Raw genomic sequence first — 22,877 nt, 5'->3', positions numbered from 1 at the left:
ATTTCTATCTTTCACTTTTTTTGATTTGGATATTTTTCTTCCAGAATAGTTCTTGAGATACCACTACAAATGGTTCCAAAGTTCCAGAGCACAGTACTGTATACTGTTTTAAGTTGCTGTTTTTTTTCATCCAAAAATGGTTGCGCCGGTTAAGGGGTACTTAGCACATTTCACAGGTGGGGTACATCATTGGAAAAAAAGGTTGAGAACCACTGGTCTAGACAACCGGCAAGTCTACTATTATTTTGAAGACTCAGCATGGATGTAGTATTTTTTATTGAAGTTAGCTCAATCCTGTTCTCCAACGCCTCCTATCAATTCCTCTGAAGAAGACTTCCGGTGGTGTTTTAATGGCGGTGGCATGGTGAATTCTACAGAAATAGAAAAATACTCGCCCCTTTGGTCCGCTCCCATCGATTCAGGGCAGCTTTCCATGTCTTTCTGAGGTTGACGGACCCATCCTCATAGGTTGGATTTAGCAACACAAGCGCTGCGGTGTTCTCCGCCCGGCCATGGCGGCTCACAAACCAGTGGAATGGGTCCAGGCCGTGATTACTAGATTTGATGAGCAGGTAAGATGGATTTCTATGATAGAATAAGCCAGGGTACATCTTTAGGCTTCCCAACTGCGCAATCGGTCTAACGTTGAGGAAATGAATCAGCGAATTAACGTCAAAAAGTGTTTGATGGGTGGAATGTGTAGTGTATTGCTTGAACCGACTGCAAAACAGTGAGGCATTTGTAGCTAGCGTCATTCCCAACCATCTATCGTCACGTCTGTCATTTCTCCGAGTTTCTCCACAGACTTCGTCAGTCATCAGTACCAAACATACTAATACCTACGAGACAGGTCTACACCTCGGCGTTAACTAGATTCATCTAAAGACATGTTAAGAGGCTGAACCCATGTTTCACTTAGCTTGGTCAGCAAATGTTAGCAGGCCTACCTCTGTTGTAAACAAATAAGATGTGGCAGGGCTCTGGCACTGACACTTCTTTCACAAGAGCAGATCGCTACTGAAGAAGATAAAATGCAGCAATCTTAGTCTTGCTGATCCCAAACTCAATTTTGTGTTGTTACTTAGTAAATGCCAAATGTTTCTCAACTTCTGTAGTGAAAAGATGTAACATTTCTCTTGTACGTTGTGGAACGGTAACAGGATATTCTCTCCGCAAAATAAAAGTGCAACCTGTAAAGTAAGCCATTGTGGCACAAAAGAATAGGTAGTGCTAAGCAGAGTGGGTGGAAGATAGAAGTTAACGTTTCCCCGGAAGAGGTATTATAATGCATATCTGACAAGTAAAATGTGTTATTGCCTGTCATAAAAAAAAAATTAAATCTACCGTGTTTAGACTTAAGCAGTCTTTGCACCCTGTGTTAGCCGCCACTGATTACGGATTGTTGTTGGGTTTAGACGGATTACTGTTATTAGGCTAATGTGGCTTTGGAGTTGCTTCTACTTCTTGGTCATTGCTACCATAATTATTCAGTAAATCCGTCTGTGCAGTTTACTTATAATTTTGATATCATTATGTCCCTATATTTTGTCAGAGTGTTTGTTTCATGGAGCCTAGTGTCAAGTGAAATGGTACCGCACTATTTTAGTGGGTAAATTGGATCCATAATTGCCCGTCTGACTTGGCCGAAACAGAGATAATTTGGTGTGCAAAACACAAGATGAAAATTTGTGGAGCAACTTAAAGTGATCATCTGGCTGGTATAGTACATTTTTCACTAACAAGTTCAGTCTATGTATTTTTTTTTTATCAGGAAAATGATATTAGCTTGCATTTTCAATTTTATCAATTTGTTTTGGAAAAATCAGTAAAAAAAAAAAAGGATGGTCTTGAAACCGTCCACCACAAATGAGGAATATGGTCATGCCCACCTCCACTCACTCCATGTCTTGGTGGGAGTCACGCCCGGGACCGGAGACTTTGTGCATTCAAAATCATTGTAAATATATCGTTGATATTGGTAAAATAACGGCCAATCAGCCACAAAATGTATGTGGATGTTAGGGATTGACTGATTATCGGCCGGGCCAATTATCGGCTCCGATTTTCTGCATTTTGATGAATATTGGCATCAGCCCTTTTTTTAACCATTAAACTATATAGAGCTATTGTTTGTTTTCATTCAACTTTTGAAGACATGCTGATGAGAGTCATCAGCATGTCATCAGCTCCCTTTTTGTTAGAATTTTACAACAAAAATGTATATTGGGAAACAATAAAAGTAATAATAAAAAAATCAACATTATGCCAATCTGAAAAACTGTTCAATAAACATATCATCGCTGTCCTGTGAAAAACACTTGTCCAATTTTGGGAAAAAAAAATTAAATTCTCACATTAATGTGATGTCTGCGGAAACACCATTTACGTAAAAATAAGAAAACTGAAAAAAATGAAGACAAGTGTTTTTCACAGCAACGATATGCTTCAAGACAAATTTAAGAGTTTTGAAGTTTTTTATTTTTACTTTAATTTTATTTTTAGATCCTGACACCAATATTTTCCTTTTCGTTGAAAATGAATACTGGATCCAAATATCTGTTATCGGCTTGCTTGACTACTAATAATTGGTATCGGCATCGGCCCTGAAAAAAACATATCGGTCTATCCCTAGTGGATGTCTACTTAGGCCCACTTCAACCTCTAAAAATATCACAAAACGATTAGACTCTTTCCATGGTGACTTAAAAGAGAATGAGAAAATAAGCAGTTTACTGTATGTGCAGTTTCTGTCGTGTCTGTGTTCTTTACTAAGTCACCAAGATACGTAAACTCAATGCATCCCGAGAGGCATTTCACAAGCTTAATTGTTCGTAGGTCATTATTAGGGGTGTCACGATTTAGATTTTTATTTTTATCGATATGGATCGAAATTACGTCATAATCTCAATCATCGAAATCAACGGGAGGATCGACAATCCCCTCCCCTCAGATTTATATACATCAGGGAGGTGTGCAAAAGCAATGACGACGCATCACATTGTAGCCGACACCACTACATTGTAGCCAACGCCACTTGGTGCAACTAACTTTAGCGCTGGTGCAACCAAGAAAAAAAGTTGGGCACCCCAGTGCAACTGGTACAAAACGTTATTCTAGAACCCTCTAACCTCAATAAAGAGGGCGTGACACCATAGCTTATAGCCTGTCTTGCTTGCTTGTACTTGCTGAGAATAAGATTGTGCCCTTATATTGTAAATTATGGAATTAAATTTGGCGCCCAATGTAGTTTATCAGACAAGAATAAATGGAAATTGCATCATTTATCTGTAGCTAATCTTTTGAAATAAGATTTACTGTACAAAATTCAACGGATAAAACCAACTAGTCTAAAAATGGCATAGGCCTCTGTGCTGTAAAAAAAAAAAAAAAAAAAAAGTTTGAAATTCTATTTGTGACTATAAAATCGAAAATCAAATTGAATAGAGTATTTGGAGAATTGTGACACCCCTAGTCGTGATATATTAGATTTTAATCCGTAAGAATTATCTTGATTTACCACGTCCACATTCGGCTGTAGAGTTGGCCTCCTCGCTGGAACTTTGATGCTCCGAATTTATCACGTTCGCCTCACATTGTAGAGATCGTCGGTTCGAATCCGACCCAGGCCTTCCTGTGTGGATTTTGCATGTTCTCCCTGTGCCTGTGTGGGGTTTCTCCAGGTACTACAGTTTCCTTCCACATTCAAAAAACATGCGTGGCAGGTTAATTGGACTCTATATATTGTCCCTCGCTCTTGTACTTGTAAGAAGATTAAGGCAGCGGAGGCGTGCTCACTGTTTTTCCGCATTTGTCACTTCCCATTGGTGCTGCGAGCTCTGATTTGCTAGCTAACAGCCAATCAGAGTGACCAAATGTCACGACTGGCGACGCTGATTCAACATGGGCAAACGCCCCCAAGTCGCTTACAGACGGGTTACGACACTACGACGGTGGCCACTACACCAAACAGACGGCGCATTGAGACGCCGCGACGCTTCACGACCTCCGAAATTTCACCAAGGCACGACAACCAGGTGGCAGGGAGCTCACTATCCGACATTAAAGGCACACTTGATTGGGCTGAACATCAATACTTATATAATAAGTCTGTATGAAAAAATTATGTCAGCACTAAAATGTACCCCCCTAAAAGAATCTGTAGTGATTTATGGCCTTTTTTGTGATGACTAAAGCCGCAAATTGGCCCGCCCACGTTTGGCGTGTGGTTTTCTTTCTTTCTTTCTTTCTCTCCATCTCAGGCTGTCAACGTCATCGCAGGGAGGCTTGATCCGCGTTGTTCCTTGTTTTGGATTGTCGCGTTCTGTTGTCACCACGTGTCTGAAAGTGATTATTTGCCACGAAAAGTCATTTGCACATTCCTACTCTTGTCCATTTCAAACTGTGAAAATATAAAAGCGGGCAATATTTACTTTTTATTAACATCAAATGTGAGCTCCTATGAGGAAAAAACACAATCACCGCCACAAAGTCAAACATATTGTGCTGATCGTTTTGTTTTTTTTAATTACCAGTTAGAGTGGACAATACCATATGAATTTTAGTGACAGTTGATCGTAGTTTTTGGACATTTAGCGATGCAAATCCTTTGTTATTTTCCCATAGGCAGCCAAGCAGCTGTTGGCTCCCATTAGCTCCCGCGGCTTGTCGAGGCAGAATTAGCTTTCGATTGCTAACAGTCAAAACTAGCAGAAGGAGATCTTATTCTTACCATCCATCGATGAGGATTGTGTCTCAGACAAGCTGCCCGCTCATGCACTCGTCGCCACCGTTCAGCCAGTAGCCGGTGTTCTGCCAGAGATTCCACTCGGCATCACCGGTGCGGTGCGTGATCGCAAATAAGTGGCCGATTCGAGAAAATGGATGGAGGTACAAACTTTAAAAGACATGGGGCTCGTTTCACGGAGCTCCGCCGTCTAGGCAGCCAAGAAGGTGTCTACCTTCAGCTGTGTTTGCCACGGCTGGTCAGCCAGCCAGGAGCACCGTGTTTGCTACGAAGGAGGTCTAGTTGCGGCGAACGCTTTAATTCTGTCCAGCCAGAGATATGGCGCCGTGCGAGTGGGCCGGCCCGTCTGCGTCAATTTCGGATAAATACAAGCCCCGGAGGTTGGCTTGTCGAAATGTCAAAATTGGACTTTAAGAGCACCGGACCACATGCAGGGGTGGACCTCGGAGAAAAAGTAAATCAAGCTAACACTATGAATGTACTTGGAAAGATTTAAGTACACCGTACTTCCAGCGAGGCCGTCCCTTCAGCTGAGTATGGCCATTTAACACACCTCATTTTCGGATAGGCGGTGCAGGGGTCTTCGGAGAAAGATTAAGTCAAACTAACACTTGTGTAGTAATCTATAACAACCTATGAGCAATTCAGCTAATGAAAAAGCTTCTCGTAACGCAGTGTGTTTGAGTATCTTGGTGACTTATGACAACGTATGTGACATGAAGTGAACCTCAGCTGCATGTAGGCTGCTCATTTCTTGCTCTTTTTGGTCAGACATGGAAAGGCTAATCGTTTTGTGATGTTTTCAGAGGTTGAAGTGAGCCTAAGTAGAGATGTCCACATGTATTGGGGCCGATTGATCCCCGTTATTTTGACAATATTAGCGATGTTATTTACAACGACTTTGAATGGCAAAATGTAATCGCTCTCCGTTGTGACGTCACACAAGGAGGGGAGGGGGTGTGGTCAAATTGCTCATTAATGGTTGGCGTTTCTGAACACGTTAGTTTTATACTGATTTATCCAAAACAAATTCATAAAAGTTCAAATGCAAGCTAATATAATTTTCCTGATTAAAAAAAAAAAAAACAACACATAAATTGAGCTTGTTATTGAAAAATAGACTGTCTTTCCTTCCTTTTAATGCTCTCGAAGCGGCCACTTGAAAAGTACATGCTCCATCGCCATGGGTAAAGTTAAAAAAAAATCTATCTCCGGGGCTTGTTGATGAGGTATTTATCCGAAATGGACCCCCACTTGTACCGCCACATCGATGGCTTCATGAACTGGCTGCAAGCGGTGGCGGACGCAAACTCACTGCAAAAACCTCGTTAATATAATAGAGAATGACTTTATTATCATTGTCCAAGTACAACGAAATTGAGGTATGCAGTCGTCCGCAAGGTGCCAGCAATTAAAAATATAAAACTAATTAATCCGACATTAATAACCGCAAATCAAAACCACAAGTGTGTATTGTTCATGTCTTTAAAACAAAAGCAGTAGCGTCCCCTTCACTCAATGTGTGCACGTTCCCGCGGCTAGGGGATACAGATTTTTTTGGGGGGCACATTGGCACAACACCTGAAAGATGAATAAAAAATAATGTTTCAATCATGTACACATTGGCTTTGCGTTGTTATGCTCCTAATTGGAAACAGATTTAAGTACCCTTGCGTCGCCGACTTGTTCTGGCCCTGTGTTGAGAGATATCAATCACTCTGGCTGGGGTCGGGCACAAAATTAGTTGGAGAAAGCCACGCCGCAATTTTGAATGCAGGAAAAAACCTGCATATCACATATCGCAAGTTTTTCCAATATCGTGCAGCCCTAATGAATACCATTTAAAGCAAAAAACACAAGTTATCTTTTATCGACCAATACATCATCTCAACAACTCCAAACCGCTACACTGCAGTATAGCAGTTCACAATCAATATTTATCAATTTAAAAACTTAAGATAAATACATCTCATTGTACTCACCAGAGATGTTAATGCATATGCTCCTCTCTGTGTATGCTGTAATTAACTGTTCTACTAAATAACTGTTCCACTCATGCATAACAACTCTGAAAGTGCCCCCAAAAAATTCCTGGATTGAAACAAGCCACTCCGTAACAGTGATCATTTGACCTAGCCTCATAGTCAATTTTTTCATGAAAAGTGCCTCTTGAAAGTGAATTTTTAATCATAATCTGACATCATCCTCCATTTTCAATCAAAGTTTCGATGCACATAGATCTTAACCATTCAGAAGCTACGCGAAACAACCAATGACAGAACAGAGACACTCACTCGTCATCAGGCAGCAGAGAAGGTGAATCTGCAATCTGATTGGCTAAAAGAAGAACCTGCGATTCAGTCATTTGTGCACGACAACTTCGCAAAATCGTACTGAACACATGTGACGTAAATGTAAGTCAGTGTTGGGGGTAATGTGTTAGTTTTGTAACGCTGTAAAGTAATATATTACATTTATACAGTAACAAAGTAATATAACAAGTAAAAATATATCACATTTATGCAGTAACAAAGTAATATAACAAGTTACCCTAAAAAAAATTGTAATATTATTACAGTTTAATGAGCCTCGTAACACATTACAAATTTGGGAAAACATATTAATCACATAATTTAAACAGGAGAGCAATTTATCATTTCACTACCAAGGTACGCTATTTACTGAATCAATTACCACGATCAGAAGTTCCCAGACTCACTGTGAGTGTATTGCAGATAAAATAAACAGAATACCCATTTCAGCTCTCTTCCAAGGGTTTCATTTGATTTTTACACGATTGTCAGCGTTTCCCAATTCAACATGTTATACTTGCGATTAGGGGTGGGCGATATGGGCAAAAAAACCCCATCTCTATTTGAAAAAAAAAAAAATCTCTTCAACGATAATTTGAAGATATTCTACAAAAAAATTTAAATCTGCACTTGCTTCACAGACCAATTGTGGATAGATGGTGTTTGTGAACAACATCTCTTTTAAATTGCTAAATACAGCTTCTGCAAAACATAATGATACGCTATGACAATATTTAACAATAAAAAAACAAAAAATGATGTATTGACTTGATTTTGGGGAATACTGTATTTATGTCATTGAAATGTCTCTGCTGTTATTCCATAATGATGTGACATTTTGAGCTGCAGTAAGTACTGGTGTACCACTGCCAACTACTAGAGCAATCAGAATGAGAAAAAGGTGTTAACTACAGCAATCAGAATGGGGAAAAATGCACGTGACGTGTGACGAAGTGTCACCCAGCGAGAGAAAAAAAAGACGTCGTCATAACAACACCCGTTGTCATACATTGGCCACCGTATTCAGAATAAAGTTGAATAACAAAGCTGCAACTTAGCGAAAAGTGCATTTTCCCACTCATTCATCACTGTGGTATGCAGACTTGTGACTTTATTCATGTTTGGCTGTATGCTGGCGTCACACTAATAAGTCGCCGTAGTTTGCGCCACATGCCTCAGGAATACAGGCTAGTTATGAATGATGCGGAATAAAAGCATGTAAACAGAATGTTAACTGAACATCCAGGCTGTCACATTTGACTTGCTCGCTAAAGTACTGGGCGTGTGTGTGCGTGCGTGCATTTGTGTGTGTTGGCTCAATTCGGCGACTGTTTTCTCTGTGTGTGTGTGTGTGTGTTTACTAAGCTTTTGTTTAGCATGCTTGCGCGGTTGCCAAGTTTTCCTCGTAATCCATATGGCCCGTGGTGGAACAGAATTGCTCTTCCCGGTGACCGTTTTGGCACATCGAACAATGTTATTTGCACACACGTCAGTTTTGTCAAGCTCAAACCATTTACAAACTACGGACGACGTGGACTTGCGCCTTGCTATTATTCCCCGCTGGACACTTCTCCATACTTGAAACGTAGCGGCTGCAGTGTGGACAGAGTCACGTGATCGGGTCCTGCCCGCTGATTCGGCGAATGATTATCACTTCCTCCTTCTCTGCCGTCAATGCACCCCGATTCGCCGAATGAGGATTTCAGCATTTCCTCATACTTTGCGGCCATCGACTGACTCGTTATGCTTTTCGAGGCAGTATTAATACTCGATAATGTAAAAGTACTCATCGCGCAAGCAAGATTGACAATGATATCGATGACGATATATATAGCCCACCTCTACTTGTTATTGTTTGTGACACCAATCACGTATGGAGGACAAAAACTGGCAAAATCAAAAATAAATAAAAGTGAAAATAAAAACAAAACATAATTGAACAAATAAAATAAACTATAAAATTGATAATGAACTTTATTTATGTATTTATTTCCACATTTATTTTGCTATTTCTTTTTTATTTTTAAACCTTTTTATTTTTTATTTTTGTGTTTATTTTTACTTTTATTTTGTTATATATTTTTGTTGTTCTTATTTCCATTTTTTTTTTTTCAGTTTTTTTCAATCATTTTTTATTTTCACTTATTTATTTTTTTGATTTTGGCAGTTTTGGTCCTGCAGTGCAGAAGTAAATGTTATTCAAATGAGGTCACTTAAGTCTGCCCGCATTAAGTGTGTATTGGCGGAACTATTCGCCTATTGGTTGATCGACATTTCAGCGCAGGAGTAAACTAGGTATGCTTGGCCTGCTAGCAAGCCACAGCAAGAAGTCTTGTGTCTTGACTGTTAACACCGCACGACTCTCAATGGCGGTAAATATGGATTCGGCAGAGGGCTTGCGGTCTCCGCTTGCGGCAGCTGTTCGATCGCGGAACCTATCGCGGACGGACGATAGAGGGTTCGCGCCCACAGTAGTGACGCAGTTCGAAATATGGATGTCGATCAACCAATAGGTGAATAGTTCAACACACTTTGGACCGCCCCCTCATTAGAATAACATTTTGTCATGTTACCCTCATTAGAATAACATTTCGTCATGTTAGCATGAAATGCAGAAGGAAATGTTATTCAAATGTGACAGCGGTCCTGAGCGTGGTTTGGGTTATTCGCCTATTGGTTAAGTTGATGGCGCTTTCTGCACTGACATATCGATCAACCAATAGGCGAATAGCTCAACCCAAGACACACTTTGATGTTTTAATTCCTAAAATGCCAAAAGTCTTTACTTTGACTTAGCTTAACCAGAATTGGCGTTGCATTGTAGCCAAAGGTACCATTGTGGTGGATTAATGTGCCACTTAAATCCTTGTGGAAACTTGCCTTCACTTCTGTAGCTTTTTCTTCAATGTCGTCTTCTTCTGTCTTTTGGCAGCTGGCGAACAAATTCTGGTGCATTACCGCCACCTTCTGAAATGGAGTGTGGGTCCGAGGGCCTCTTTGAATTCTAGTTTTTACCTAGGAAATTTTATTTCCTATCCATGCATATGTATATGTATCTCAATTAATTGATCATTAAGTTCCCCATAGTTGATCAAGGACATGTTATGTTTGGTTGGACTAGCTAACTGAAATCAAGCATTGTATAAAAAAGACACATTCAAACAGGAGGAGCCTGCTGGACTTCTTGACATAACTGTTGCAGGTTAAATGTGCAAATACTAAGGCTGGTGGCAAATTGTCCATGGAAAACTCATTTTAAAATGTGACTTTGTCAGACCTTGTGAATGTGATTTAATCCCATCCATTTGTCTCCACTGTCTTTCCTCCCTCAGCTTCCAATCAAAGTTGGACACCAGAACACTCACACGAAAATCAGCACAGAGCACAACAAGGAATGTCTGATCAACATCTCAAAGTACAAGTTTTCACTCGTCATTAGTGGCCTCACGACTATCCTCAAAAATGTCAATAACATGGTAAGTTTTTGTCCTTGGATGAAAGACAGGGCTCCACACTAACATTTTTTATGAAGAGCACATATAAATTAAAAAAAAAAAAATCTGCAAATTTACTGGTCGCACAGGCACAAATAGATAAAAAATTTACTTGCCCTGTCTCAAATTGTAGGAGCAAAATGGGGCAGTTTGGTGTCCTGAAAAAGTACACCTAGAAAGTATTTAATAATACAGTACATACAGGGCTCTACACTAAATTTTGCACGGTTCAACTTTTTCAGTTGTTGGCACCGCTGAAGATTTGGTCGCATGACCATATTTGCTGATGTATAGTTACAGTAAACTTAATTGGCATACCGTTGTTTCGTATTACATAAAGATTGATCGTGACTCAAGATATAATATGCAAAATATTTTACATTAACAAGAAGTTTGTCTGGAAAAAGCAGTGGCTGACAAAACTGTTAAATTATTTTAGATAATTTAAGAAGAAAACAACAGAAAAAAAGCTTTCTCTTTTATCTCAACATTATTTTGTTCAACTCAGAAGTACCAACTTTTATTTTGGGTTTTCCTGGAGCACATTATTGGTCTGTGCCACCGCATTTCACGGCTACTGCCGCTGTTGATTCATTACAAGTTTGTTGCTGTTTGTGGTGCCATGGTAATGGCCGAGACGCGCCGACAAATAGTCGCGTTCCAGTTATATTTCACTCTGTATTTGCAAAGGCTATACACGGCAACTGTCTTGTCAAGACAATCTCCTTTTTTCCACAGGAACTAACGCATTGCTTCGTCTTAAATATCTCCTCCTCCCTCGCAGCCATGGTTGATCTATTCTAATCTACGTTGCATACTTGACGTAATTTTTTGGTGCCGACCAGAGATGACGTCATGAGCAAAAAACTAATATAAGCTAATTAAAAATAACATTCAAATCTGAATATAAAATAAAAGGCCATTGGGAAATATAAGTATAACGTGATTTGGTTCATTATGAGGATAAGCGGATCAGATAATGGATGGATGATCCATATCGATTCACTTGATTAATAATTTATAAAAATGTGTCAATGTGTGATGTGTGGCCAGCATCGATGTGCACCAGTCCAGTGCCCATCGATGTCTTATGTTATGTTTTTGGTCTCAGTGGTCTATGTCACGGGAGGGAGGCAGGTTGGTAATATTGCTCGCTTTGTCAGGTCTGTTGTCTAAAACGGTGACCGATCGCCACCAAAATGCAAATGCACATTACTACTCTTGTCCACTTCAACCTGTGAAAGTATAAAAGAGTTCCGCACAATAGTTTGGATTTATTGACATAAAACATGATCTCATCATGATCACCTCCACAATATCAAAAACATGTGGCGATTGCTCCTCCATTTACATAAGCTGAAGCGGACAAGAGCATGAATGCGCACACGAACCTCGACTGGTTATATTTCGGGCATTTAGTTACGCTAAACTCGTGTCAACTCTCGGGAGGGAGACGGCGGCTTGCAGCGAGCAGCAGGCAGATTGGAGCTTGGATATGGCCGCATTGGAACGTACCTTTTCGGCTGTTTACGTTCCAAATTGGACAGCGTATTGTTGGTCGAAAAAGTGGGGCAAATTCCTCATCCAAATAAATGTGCACGTCTCCTCATTCCCACTTCAGTCTCTGTAAATATCCTGACTGGTGTTAAATGCCTCGCTCGTCCTAACCGTGGTCAGCATAGAAGCAGTGTTTTGTTTATTTTGTTATTTTTTTTAAGCAAATAAGCAGTGTGCGCTCGTCCCACCCTAAATCTATGTAGCTCTGCTCACTTGCAGATTTCCTCATTCTCATATAAATCAGCCAGGGAGAGGTTAATCCTTTTGATATGTTGAAGTGGTCATTAGTAGTGATGTCCACATAAATTTTGGTGCCAATTGATCACCGTTTTTGGACGTTATAAGCAATGAAAGTACAATGATTTCCAATGGAGAGTTTGGAATCGGTTCCTCCCGTGACTGCGGCCGAACAAGGATAGAACGGTAGGGGGCGTGGCCATTTGCCTAATTAACAAGAGGCGTTATTCATGGAGTCACATATTTCATAATTTCTCCAAAATGAATGGATAAAATAGAAAATGGCAAGTCTTTTCATTTTCCTGATCAAAAAATATATAAAATGAACTTGTTAGTGAAAACATGGCCATCCCAGCCCCACCGTCCTTTTAACATGACACACGCAAAAAAGTGTGTGCGTCAAGGTATCGATGATTGATCATTTGATGATTTAAGTGGATAAAACTCAAAATATTGAATATATGATTTTGAAAAAGCAGGAATGTGTTGGTTCCATCGTATTTATTTATGAAATTTGTAGCTGCCCCTTTTGGGCCAGCGTCAGTGAATTTAGGGTGGCCCAACACAGTCACGTAGTGGACCCGAGCCACTGGGCCGCTGCTGATTTAGTAGCCTGCTTAAAGCAGATCTTAAAAGCATTTTCGGTCTGCACTCATTATCCCAAAATGGTATCACTTGATGGCACACTTTTAATATCATGTAATATATATGCCTTGCACAACCACTTTGACACTTTTTACCCATGGAAATGCAAAATTCTGGGTTTTATCTGCTTGTTGGACTCTGGAACCGGGAAAATTAATACGGTAATTCTCTGCATGGAAAGTAAACTGCCTCTGGTTTAGAAAACTCAGGCACGCTGGATCTTTGTGAACTTTCTGGTGTTTCATTGTAGTAATGATGAATGGACCCTAATCAGTAATGGGACGCTCATTTAATTCAAAAGCATAGATTTTTCAAAGCCTTCATAATGCCCATTCCTAATCATTGACTGTTTGTCTTTATTACATAGCGAATATTTGGAGAAGCATCGGAGAAAAACCTCTACCTCTCACAGCTCATCATCCTGGATACATTGGAGAAGTGCCTGGCTGGGGTGAGTCCCTTCTCTCATCAAATATTGCCATCTTCTCTCCTTATAGTTATTTTTTAATTAATACATATAAAAAGAATTTGAATTTCTTTACCTGTCAACTATATATATATATATTAGGGGTGTAACGGTACGCTAAATCACATTTTGGTTCTGTTCGTTTTTTGGGAAACTTTGGTTCGGTATATTTTCGGTACAAAAAAAATGTTTTGTTTTTTTTAAAATATGTTTTTGTAGAAAAGATACATCAAAGCGAATCATTCGGGTGATATTCTAAGAAATTACACCAGAATAAAAAATGTACTAACAATAAAGATCTCTTAATTTTGCAAATTATTAAGACACTGAAATCTTTAAACACTCAACAGCCTATGACACATCTAGATATTCAAGTTAAAGACAAGTTGTCATTACAGTACATATACACTTTTTGTGATGAAAAAAATACATAACAGTTAGACATATTGCTAACTACATTAAAACACTTTTTATGATGAAGAAAATACAGTAACTTTAAAAAGTCGTTATGAAATTGTATAAACTTTTTAGGCATTGAAATCTTTTAATGTTCAACAGCATATTTTAACGAATTGGGTTATCTGTGTTGTGGTGGGATTTGTGTGTTGCTGAGTTGTGATGTTTCCGAGGTTCATGAATGCATCCTACGGCAAGCGAGAAGAGCAGCGGAGAACGAAGAAGAGCGCAAGCAGTTATACTTGGATTCATAAAAACGTGATAATTAAACTACGTTTGACGGCGTGTTCCTGGAAGACGCAACAATATGATAAATCTCGCTATTTAAGTTTGACGTTTTTGGCTAAAAAGACTGCTTGCCTCCTCGTCTAAGAAACATTCACACTCGGATGATGGGGTGCATGTTAGACGTTCTACCTGCAACATAGCCGCCGATCTCATGTAGCAATGTCGACACCCGGTGATCGATTGGTTAGCACGTCTGTCTCAGTGCAGAAGTCGTGGGTTCAAATCCAGCCCCGGCCTTCCTGTGTTGGAGTTTGCATGTTCTCCCCGGGCCTGCGTGAGTTTTCTCCGGGCACTCCGGTTTCCTCCCACATTCCAAAAACATGCATGGTGTAGGTTGATTGGACACTCTAAATTACTCCTAGGTGTGATTTTAAGTGCAAATGGTTGTCTCTGTGTGCCCTGCGATTGGCTGGCAAACAATTCGGGATGTCCCCCGCTTACTGCCCGTTGCCCTGGGATAGGGTCCAGCACTCCTGCGACCCTTGTTGTGAGGATAAGCGGTATAGATAATGGATGGATGGATGTGTTTTTGTTCTAAGGGAAAGATTTTGACCTTTTTACTCTCATTTCCTCCTTTATCAGCAATCCAAAGACTCCTTGCGCCTGGATGAGACCATGCTAGTCAAACAGCTATTGCCAGAGATTTGCCATTTCATCCACACGTACCGTGAGGGCCATCAGCATGCAGCTGAACTCCGAGCTTCAGCCTCAGCTGTTCTCTTCTCTCTTAGCTGCAACAATTTCAATGCTGTTTTCAGCCGAATTTCCACCAGGTACCCAGCTGCACACTTTCTACTTGTCAGACTTTCTCTCTTGTTTTACACTAAATGTCACAGTCCAGGAATTGATTATTAGAGGTATATAGCTGTCCTCATTAGGTCAGGGGACCATGGTTTTTCTCACTTTACACTGTGAACACGCACTAGGTTAGGGTTCTTCTTTCATGGTCCCGCAGCAGTTTTTGAAAGCAATTTTTTCAGGGTCTTTGCAGTATACGGTCATGTCCAAATGTAAAGTTGAGCATCTTCAATGCTGTACCACATGTTGCCGCAACATACCAACACATACAACATACAACCGCTTTGTCGAAATGCAAGACAGCAGTTTCGCAATAGTTTGATTTAAATTGGTAGATATCCAGGGATCGGTAGTTAGAAAGACCGGTGAGTAGATAGGTAATGTTTGAATTTTAAATAGAATATTGTAACACCGTGTTAACATGCACATCCTCCTTAGGTAATTCTTTTTTTAATTGAGCTTAGCTGAAAAAATAATCAAAATTGTCTGAGGTTTATGCTAGTGACACAAGGAAAACAAAAACACACGTTTATTTAACTTAAATCCTTTATGCATAATGATTTGGAACGACCATGTTAGGGCTGTCCCAAACAATATTTTTTCTCCCTATTAATCTATCGGCTATTTAGTCCATTAGTGTAACAATGAATTTTTTGACTAATACAGGTTTTTTCGGTTGCCGATTATTTTACAAAACCACTTCTGAACACTTTTTTAAAATTCTTTGTTTGTTAAAGTAAAAACAAACTTTTGAAATTGAATGAACACTCACATCTCTTTTAGGCAAGCATCATGACGTGTGAACATGGTTGATGTATTTCGGTGAGGCAGAGAGCTTTCCGGGGCAGCAGCGGTTTAGATATATAAACAGATGTCGCTTGTTACCGTTTGTGGCTACATAAAGAAACGGAACGAATTACGTTACCTGCAAGCACCAACACAATTTGACTGGAGTGAAATAGCTAACGTTAGCCCCATAATGCACAAAGCTGAAACACAGCACTGTAGTTTTGGCTGCAACCCGCTGCTTCGAGAAATGAAACTTTATGATGCGCGCTAATAATACGTCGCTCATAACAGCAACTTCAGTAAAACCGGGATATATTAGTTAGTAGTTACTTAGATTAATTTACGATCCTCTAGCTTTTTGCTTTCTGTTGTCTTCCAGCAGCTCCCGGGTGACGTCGCTTCAGGTGTTCGTTCATCACTCGGCTTTACAAAGGATACAGACAACCAACTCGTTTGACTTTATTTCCCGAACGTAGTTAGCTCATGGCTAATGCACAATGAAAATGCCATTAACTCGCTAATGAAAATTAGCGCGCGGCACTTGAATGCCTCAATGGGCACTTATCCACAAACTCTGCAGGAAGGCATACAGAGAAGCATCCAAACAACACTCAGGCATATGCTCTTCCTACACTGCGCAAAAACTAAGTTGTCACTACGAAACATGATCGTGATTTTCTTCTACTCCTCAATGGAACAACACGTATCATCTTCTACTCATCAATATAACTACACGTATCTCAATATGAGGACCCACACTTCCCCCAAGTGGCAAAGTCGTGCACAGCTTGAATGGCGGTCCCATGAAATGCACACACACAAACAGAGCAATACATAAGATATCGAAAGTATTGATACTTCATCAACGTATCGATACTTTGTATCGGCACAAACAGTATCACGATACATTGCAAAACCATTTCCAGCCATACTAAACTTGTTTGGTCCACTTTGTTAATCACAATTTGTGTGCATGTGCGTGTGTGTTTCCTCAGGTTACAGGAGCTGACGGTGTGCTTGGAGGACAATGTGGATGTTCATGACATAGAACTAATGCAGTACATTAATGTGGACTGCTCCAAGCTCAAGAGGCTGCTACAAGGTTATACTCTTTAGGGTTTAGAGGGTAAAGATTTGCATGATTGATCTCCTGGTTCTGTCAAGTTTGTTGATTTTCCTCTATGTATATTTTCTTGTAGAAACTGTTCTAAAGTTTAAAACCCTTAAAAAGCCTGCACAACTAGCAGTCATCAACAGTTTGGAAAAGGTAGGTTTTTCATTTATTTCCTGTTGAGCTATTCTGTAGCAGTGTTGTTTTTAAGATAAGATAAGATAAGAATGCCTTTATTGATCACACAGTGGGGAAATTTTCATTGTTACAGCAGCAAAGATATAGGTCACACAGGGACGGGCGGCATAATGTGGCCATTAATGTATAACATTGACGGCAAACAGCGTAAATATACGCAGTAACATGTGTATATACACATGTATATACACACCAACCTACATCTACAAGGCATATTTGCCAGGCATATTAGATTTAGTCTTAGTCTTTTGGACGAAAATGCTTATTAGTTTTTGTCACATTTAGTCATTCGTATTAGTGATCGTTTGTCTATTTTTTTTCGCCCAAAACTCAAAAAGGTTTAGTCTAGTTTTAGTCGATGGAAACTCCCCAAAAAGTTTTTGTCTAGTTTTCGTAAATTTAGTTGACAAAAATTCAAAAAGGTTTTAGTCCGTTTTAGTTAAAAATAGGCATACAAGGTTTCCACCCAATAGCAAAGACTTCGACATCGACTACTAAGGATTATGCTGCTGCATTACAAACAGATAAAGTAGTAACTCTGGAATCAATGCTCACTGTTCCAAAATAAGCCGAGAACCAAAACATTTTATTTGGCAACTGTTGTGGCTTTATTTAACTTAAAGCAACATAAATAAACAAAATAAAAACGTGTTATATGTTTACACGTCCTGTATATGTTAACAGGACGAGTTGGGACGTACCTATATCTTTCCTTCGTTTCTGACCACCAAGCCCATTTGGTGTCACTGTCGCCAAGGTCCGTCAAAGGAAAGCGTGTCAGTGTGCGTGAGCCGAGACGAATGACTGCAGACCTGTCCGTGTTTTCTTGTGTCGGTGTGTGCAACGGTGTGTGCGATGCGTGCGCCCTGCGTGCTGTCCCGGCGGTGGGCGTGCCCAAACGAGGATAGGTTGCACCAACATTTCAATTTTTGGAAAGACAGATTACATGTACAATAGGAAGGGATGTCATAAATTATAAACGTCCTAACGGACCACACGCTAACAATTTCGTCCTGTCTTGTCTCGTCACCGAAAATTCATGTACGTCACGTCATGTTTTCATCATCAAAGAGCAACGTTTAGCTCATCATCGTCTCGTTATCGTCATGAAAAAAAGGGGCTTTAATGAAATATTTTCGTCATCGTTGACGAAAACAACACTGTTCTGTAGGTGTAATGACTTCTTTTGTTTGATTTAATGGAAGTGCCCTTGAGTTTTGGACCAACAGGAATACTGTATTTCCATTTGAAAACATCAAATCAATACTTAACACATCTGGCCTTGAAGCATACAGTCATAAAGACCCAGCATGGTGCTGCAACCTAACAGAACCACGGTCTGTGACTTAACAGGCTTTTTCATGGGAATTCCCTTCCTACGGTGGCGACCTAGATTTGTACATTAAATTGGAATACATTGTAGTTTATACTAATCTACAGTAGCGCTGTAATAGTCATTATTAATGGGAATAGGCGCTAACTTACAGTGTCAAATTTGCTGTGCGGAGATGCTGCTTCACTCCTTGTGTGCATCTACTAATTAATACCAGTGCTGCTTTCCTTTCTGGAATGATACTGCAACTGTTCTACACTATACTACACTATTTCGAATGACCAAAGTGTCAAAAGTATCATTATACAAGTTTGAGAATCGATCCTCGTGGCATCTGAGGCATCATCAGCTCAGACAGCATCGATCCCCACGCCATTCCAACAGGCGTAGTAAGCATCTCGTCTTTTGTGTTGTACTTGTGTGTATTTTTGCTTGGACACACCACTCCATGTTGGGCAAATCCCACATGTAAGCATCAGGATCGTCACAGTTTTGGAATACCCTGCGAAAAGACAATTACGGAAGCAAAGCAACCGCGAGCACCCCTACACCCAATTCACGTGCATGCACACGCACACACACTCACACATTTCAGAAAGTGTCCACAATTATACACTTTGAATTATATAATTCATAAATCCACAATTATATAATTCATAAATCCACAAGTTAAGTTTTTTTTTTTAACTAATATTGAAAAGCTTCCAACTAATGTTTTTAGTTGTAATTCGTTTTTTGTTGCATTTTTTTAAAGCAACTCCATTTTTACAAAAATAAAATTTAGTTTCACGAATAAATGTTTTATATTTAAAACATTTTGTGACTGGATCAGTCATCGGGTAATCTCAACTCAACTATTTTGTTTTACTGTATTATGGACAGTATTCCGATATTCATATTACACATTAACTTCCAGAAGGGGCTAGTTTATTTTTTTGACCTCATTGCAATGTCAACAGCAACTGGAGGCTTGTTTATCGTGTGTACATTCTCCTTTAACTCAGTTTTTTTCTTGACAGGCATTTTGGAACTGGGTAGAAAATTATCCAGATGAATTCACCATGCTCTACCAACGACCTCAGGCAGATATGGCAGGTACAAAAATGTTTTTTTCATTTTATTTTATTTTTTTATATTACAGTGGACCACCACTATTCTCTGGGTTAGTAGCCGGTTTGGCACGTGAATAGCGAAATTTATTTTGAACCCTGCAGCCTCTAATGTGACATGGTTTATTTATGATTTTTTTATTAAAAAAAAGTTTAGTCGGACTTGCCGACGGACGGCGGTTTAAAATTAGAGGCCGACCGGCCTGTAGACGGGTACTATTTTTTTCCCCTGGAAAAAAAGGCGAATGACGGATGATGGAAGGGTACCCACGCTGCAGACGGGTGACGCTCAATTTCTAGTAAAGTTCCCAGCTCTAGATGTATGTGTGTGGGTGTGTGTGTAAAATACAATACAATACAATTTTATTTATATAGTGCATTTCTTAACAGCTAGAGTTGTAACAAAGCACTTTACAAACAATAAATAATAATAATAGTAAACAATAGAAAGGCCATAACACGCAAGTGTTGATCAATAAATTAACATAAAACACTATATACAATTGACACCGGAAAAGAGACGAAAATTTCAGGTCTGATCAAAAGCCAGAGAATAGAAATGTGTCTTCAATCGGGTTTTAAAAGCGGACAGAGAGGGGGCTTGCCTAACATCCAATGGGAGGTCATTCCAAAGGGAAGGACCAGCAGTCGAAAAAGCTCGATTCCCCTCTGAGGCTCCGCTTGGTCCTCGGCACCTCGAGCAGCGCCTGGTCCGCAGACCTGAGGCTGCGGGAAGGTGCGTAGCAGTGGAGGAGCTCAGAGAGCTACGCCGGGGCCAGGCCATTTAATGATTTTATAGACAAATAGGAGAATCTTAAATCGAACCCTGAAATGCACTGGGAGCCAGTGAAGGGAAGCTAGAATTGGTGTTATATGCTCCATCTTTCAAGCTCCAGTTAGTAGGTGGGCAGCAGCATTTTGGACCAACTGGAGACGTTTAAGGGAGGACTGACTGACTCCAAAATAAAGTGCATTACAGTAATCTAGCCGAGATGTAACAAAGGCATGGATGACTGTTTCTAAGTGCTGATGGGAAAGGAGGGGCTTTAGCCAGCTGTCTAAGGTGAAAGAAGCTCGACTTTACAACAGCGCTGATTTGCTGGTCCAATTAAAGATCACTGTCCATTTTAAAACCCAAGTTGGAGACTGTTGGATTTAGATATGAAGCCAGGGGGCCCAGGACACAGGGTGAGATGGAGACGAGCCGCTGGGACCGAACACCATAACTTCTGTTTTCTTTTCTTTGAAATTTAGGAAATTCAGTGACATCCGGTCTTTGATGTCCTCTAGGCAGGACAGAAAAGGTCTTATAGAGGTCTTATCTCTCTTTTTTGCTCAGCGGGATATAGATTTGACAGTCGTCCGCATAGCAGTGTAAGGAAATACTGTGTTGTCTAAGGATAGAACCCAGGGGCAGCAAATACAATGAGAACAGCAATGGCCCCAAAATAGAACCCTGTGGAACACCATACGATAGAGGGACAGAGCGGGACTCAGAGGAACCTCGGCTAACAGAAAAAGTCCTGCCTGCTAAATAGAATCTAAACCACTCTAGAGCGCATCCACTAATGCCCACTTGGTGTTGCAAACGATTCAAAAGAATACTGTGGTCTACTGTATCGAAAGCTGCAATCAAATCCAACAAAACGAGACATACATAGTCTCCAGTGTCATTTGCCAGGACGATGTCATTAAAAACACGTAGCAGGGCTGACTCTGTGCTATGCATCTTCTTGAAGCCTGACTGGAAAACTTCCATAACATTGTGTTCATCCACGAAAGATCTTAACTGTGAGTGCACCACTTTTTCCAGAATTTTAGACATAAAAGGCATCTTGGAAATGGGTCTAAAATTGGATAGGACAGCTTGATCAAGGCCAGTGTTTTTCAGCAGGGGTTGCTCTACAGCATGCTTAAAATGTTGGGGGACCACATCAGAAGACAGGCTGCTGTTGACAATGGCCAAAACCGATTTACCAATTGTCGGGACAATCTCATTAAAGAAGTGTGGAGGAATGGAGTCATAAGGGGAGCCCGCTGGTTTCATATGGCAAACCACATCCTCCAAAAATGTCAAAGAACCCGACTCAAAGGAATCGAACACTGCTGATCAAGGAACTTGGACGGAGGGGTCAAATGTGGCGTTTGAAACGAGAGACCTAGCTGTAGCAACCTTGTCAATGAAAAACTGCAAGAATCTATCGCACTTTTCAGGGGACGAGTCCATGCACGTCGGTTGACAGGGCTTCAGTAAAGAGTCAATTGTTTTAAATAGAGCATGTGGATTTCTGCGATTTGCCTGAATCAGACATGACAAGTGGTCTCTCTTGGACTCCTTGACCTTTCTCTGGTAACGATGCCAGCAGTCCTTTAAGATATGATAAGAGACCTGCAGCCTGTCTTTTTTCCACCTGCGTTCAGCTCTGTGGCATTCCTGTTTAGCTGCGCGTACTCTCATTAAACCATAGATCCGGTCAAATTTTTTGCCGCATAATTTTTAATGGAGCCACAGAGTCCAAAATATCAAGGCAAGATGAATGGAACCAAGTGCTTAGTTCCTCTGTTTGAACACAAAGCTATCAAAGGCATCAGAGAACTGATTAACAGTGAGGTGGTTAAAAACCCGTCCCCTGCGCTCGCAAGCATTAGCTCTGACAGCACTGGAAAACATTACATCGAAGAGGGGTGTATTATATTAGGGGTATAACGGTTGTTGTATTCATACCGAGACGGTACGGGCTTCACGGTTCGGTGCACGCAGTCACACGACAAATACGTCTGATGGGGGGAAGAAAAAAAAAAGTCAACGCCTGAGAACAAGCAACCGCCACATTTGTTGTTCGAAGAAGAAATAGATCAAAACAAATGTTCAAGGACAAAGCATGGAGTTAGAGGAGCCGTCTGCACTATACAAATCAGCCGTTTGTATAGTGTATTGTGTATATATAGTATAATCAGCCTAATGAGCCCCCACGAGGACGCCCACCGCGGGAACGGCAGCCACCCCTCTCAACGCGAAGGCCCCCCACCCCTCTCAACGTGAAGGCCCCCCATGAGGAAACACTGGAACTAAAAGCTAAAAACAACAGAAAAAACTAAATTAAAAGACAAAACATTAATAGAAGCAAAGGACTAAAAACGGAAAACTAAGGTAAAAATAGTCCTATATCAAAAGAAAAAGATAAATTATTTTCTAAAAAAAAACTCAAAAGGTATGTTTTGAACCTCCCCTTAAAAATACCAACAGTCTCTGCGGACCTGACATCCTCTGGCAGGCTACTCCATTGCTGTGGACCAAAATGGCTGAATGGAGCCTCACCATGTGTTTTGGTTCCCACCC

At 40.4% G+C, this 22,877-nt stretch overlaps 1 protein-coding gene across 3 annotated transcripts in view; it reads left to right on the top strand.

Moving 5' to 3' along the window:
* Window positions 1-290: 290 nt before the first annotated feature.
* The window catches only part of LOC147145345 (neurofibromin), a 110,107-nt gene continuing 87,520 nt past the window's right edge, over window positions 291-22,877 (top strand). For all 3 annotated transcript variants that reach the window (XM_086035502.1, XM_086035504.1, XM_086035501.1), the window contains exons 1-7: window positions 291-572; window positions 10,389-10,532; window positions 13,357-13,440; window positions 14,782-14,972; window positions 16,782-16,888; window positions 16,986-17,053; window positions 19,448-19,523. In XM_086035502.1, coding sequence (XP_085891628.1) covers window positions 513-572; window positions 10,389-10,532; window positions 13,357-13,440; window positions 14,782-14,972; window positions 16,782-16,888; window positions 16,986-17,053; window positions 19,448-19,523 — 730 coding nt within the window. In that variant the 5' untranslated portion in view covers window positions 291-512. The remainder of the gene's footprint in view (window positions 573-10,388; window positions 10,533-13,356; window positions 13,441-14,781; window positions 14,973-16,781; window positions 16,889-16,985; window positions 17,054-19,447; window positions 19,524-22,877) is intronic.

The sequence above is a fragment of the Filicampus tigris genome, chromosome 7 (assembly GCF_054856515.1).
Source record: "Filicampus tigris isolate MCC_2025a chromosome 7, RoL_Ftig_1.0, whole genome shotgun sequence".
In the NCBI taxonomy this organism is placed as follows: domain Eukaryota; kingdom Metazoa; phylum Chordata; class Actinopteri; order Syngnathiformes; family Syngnathidae; genus Filicampus; species Filicampus tigris.
The sequence above is the reverse complement of the archived record's forward strand: the minus strand, read 5'-3'. Positions and strand labels throughout refer to the sequence as shown.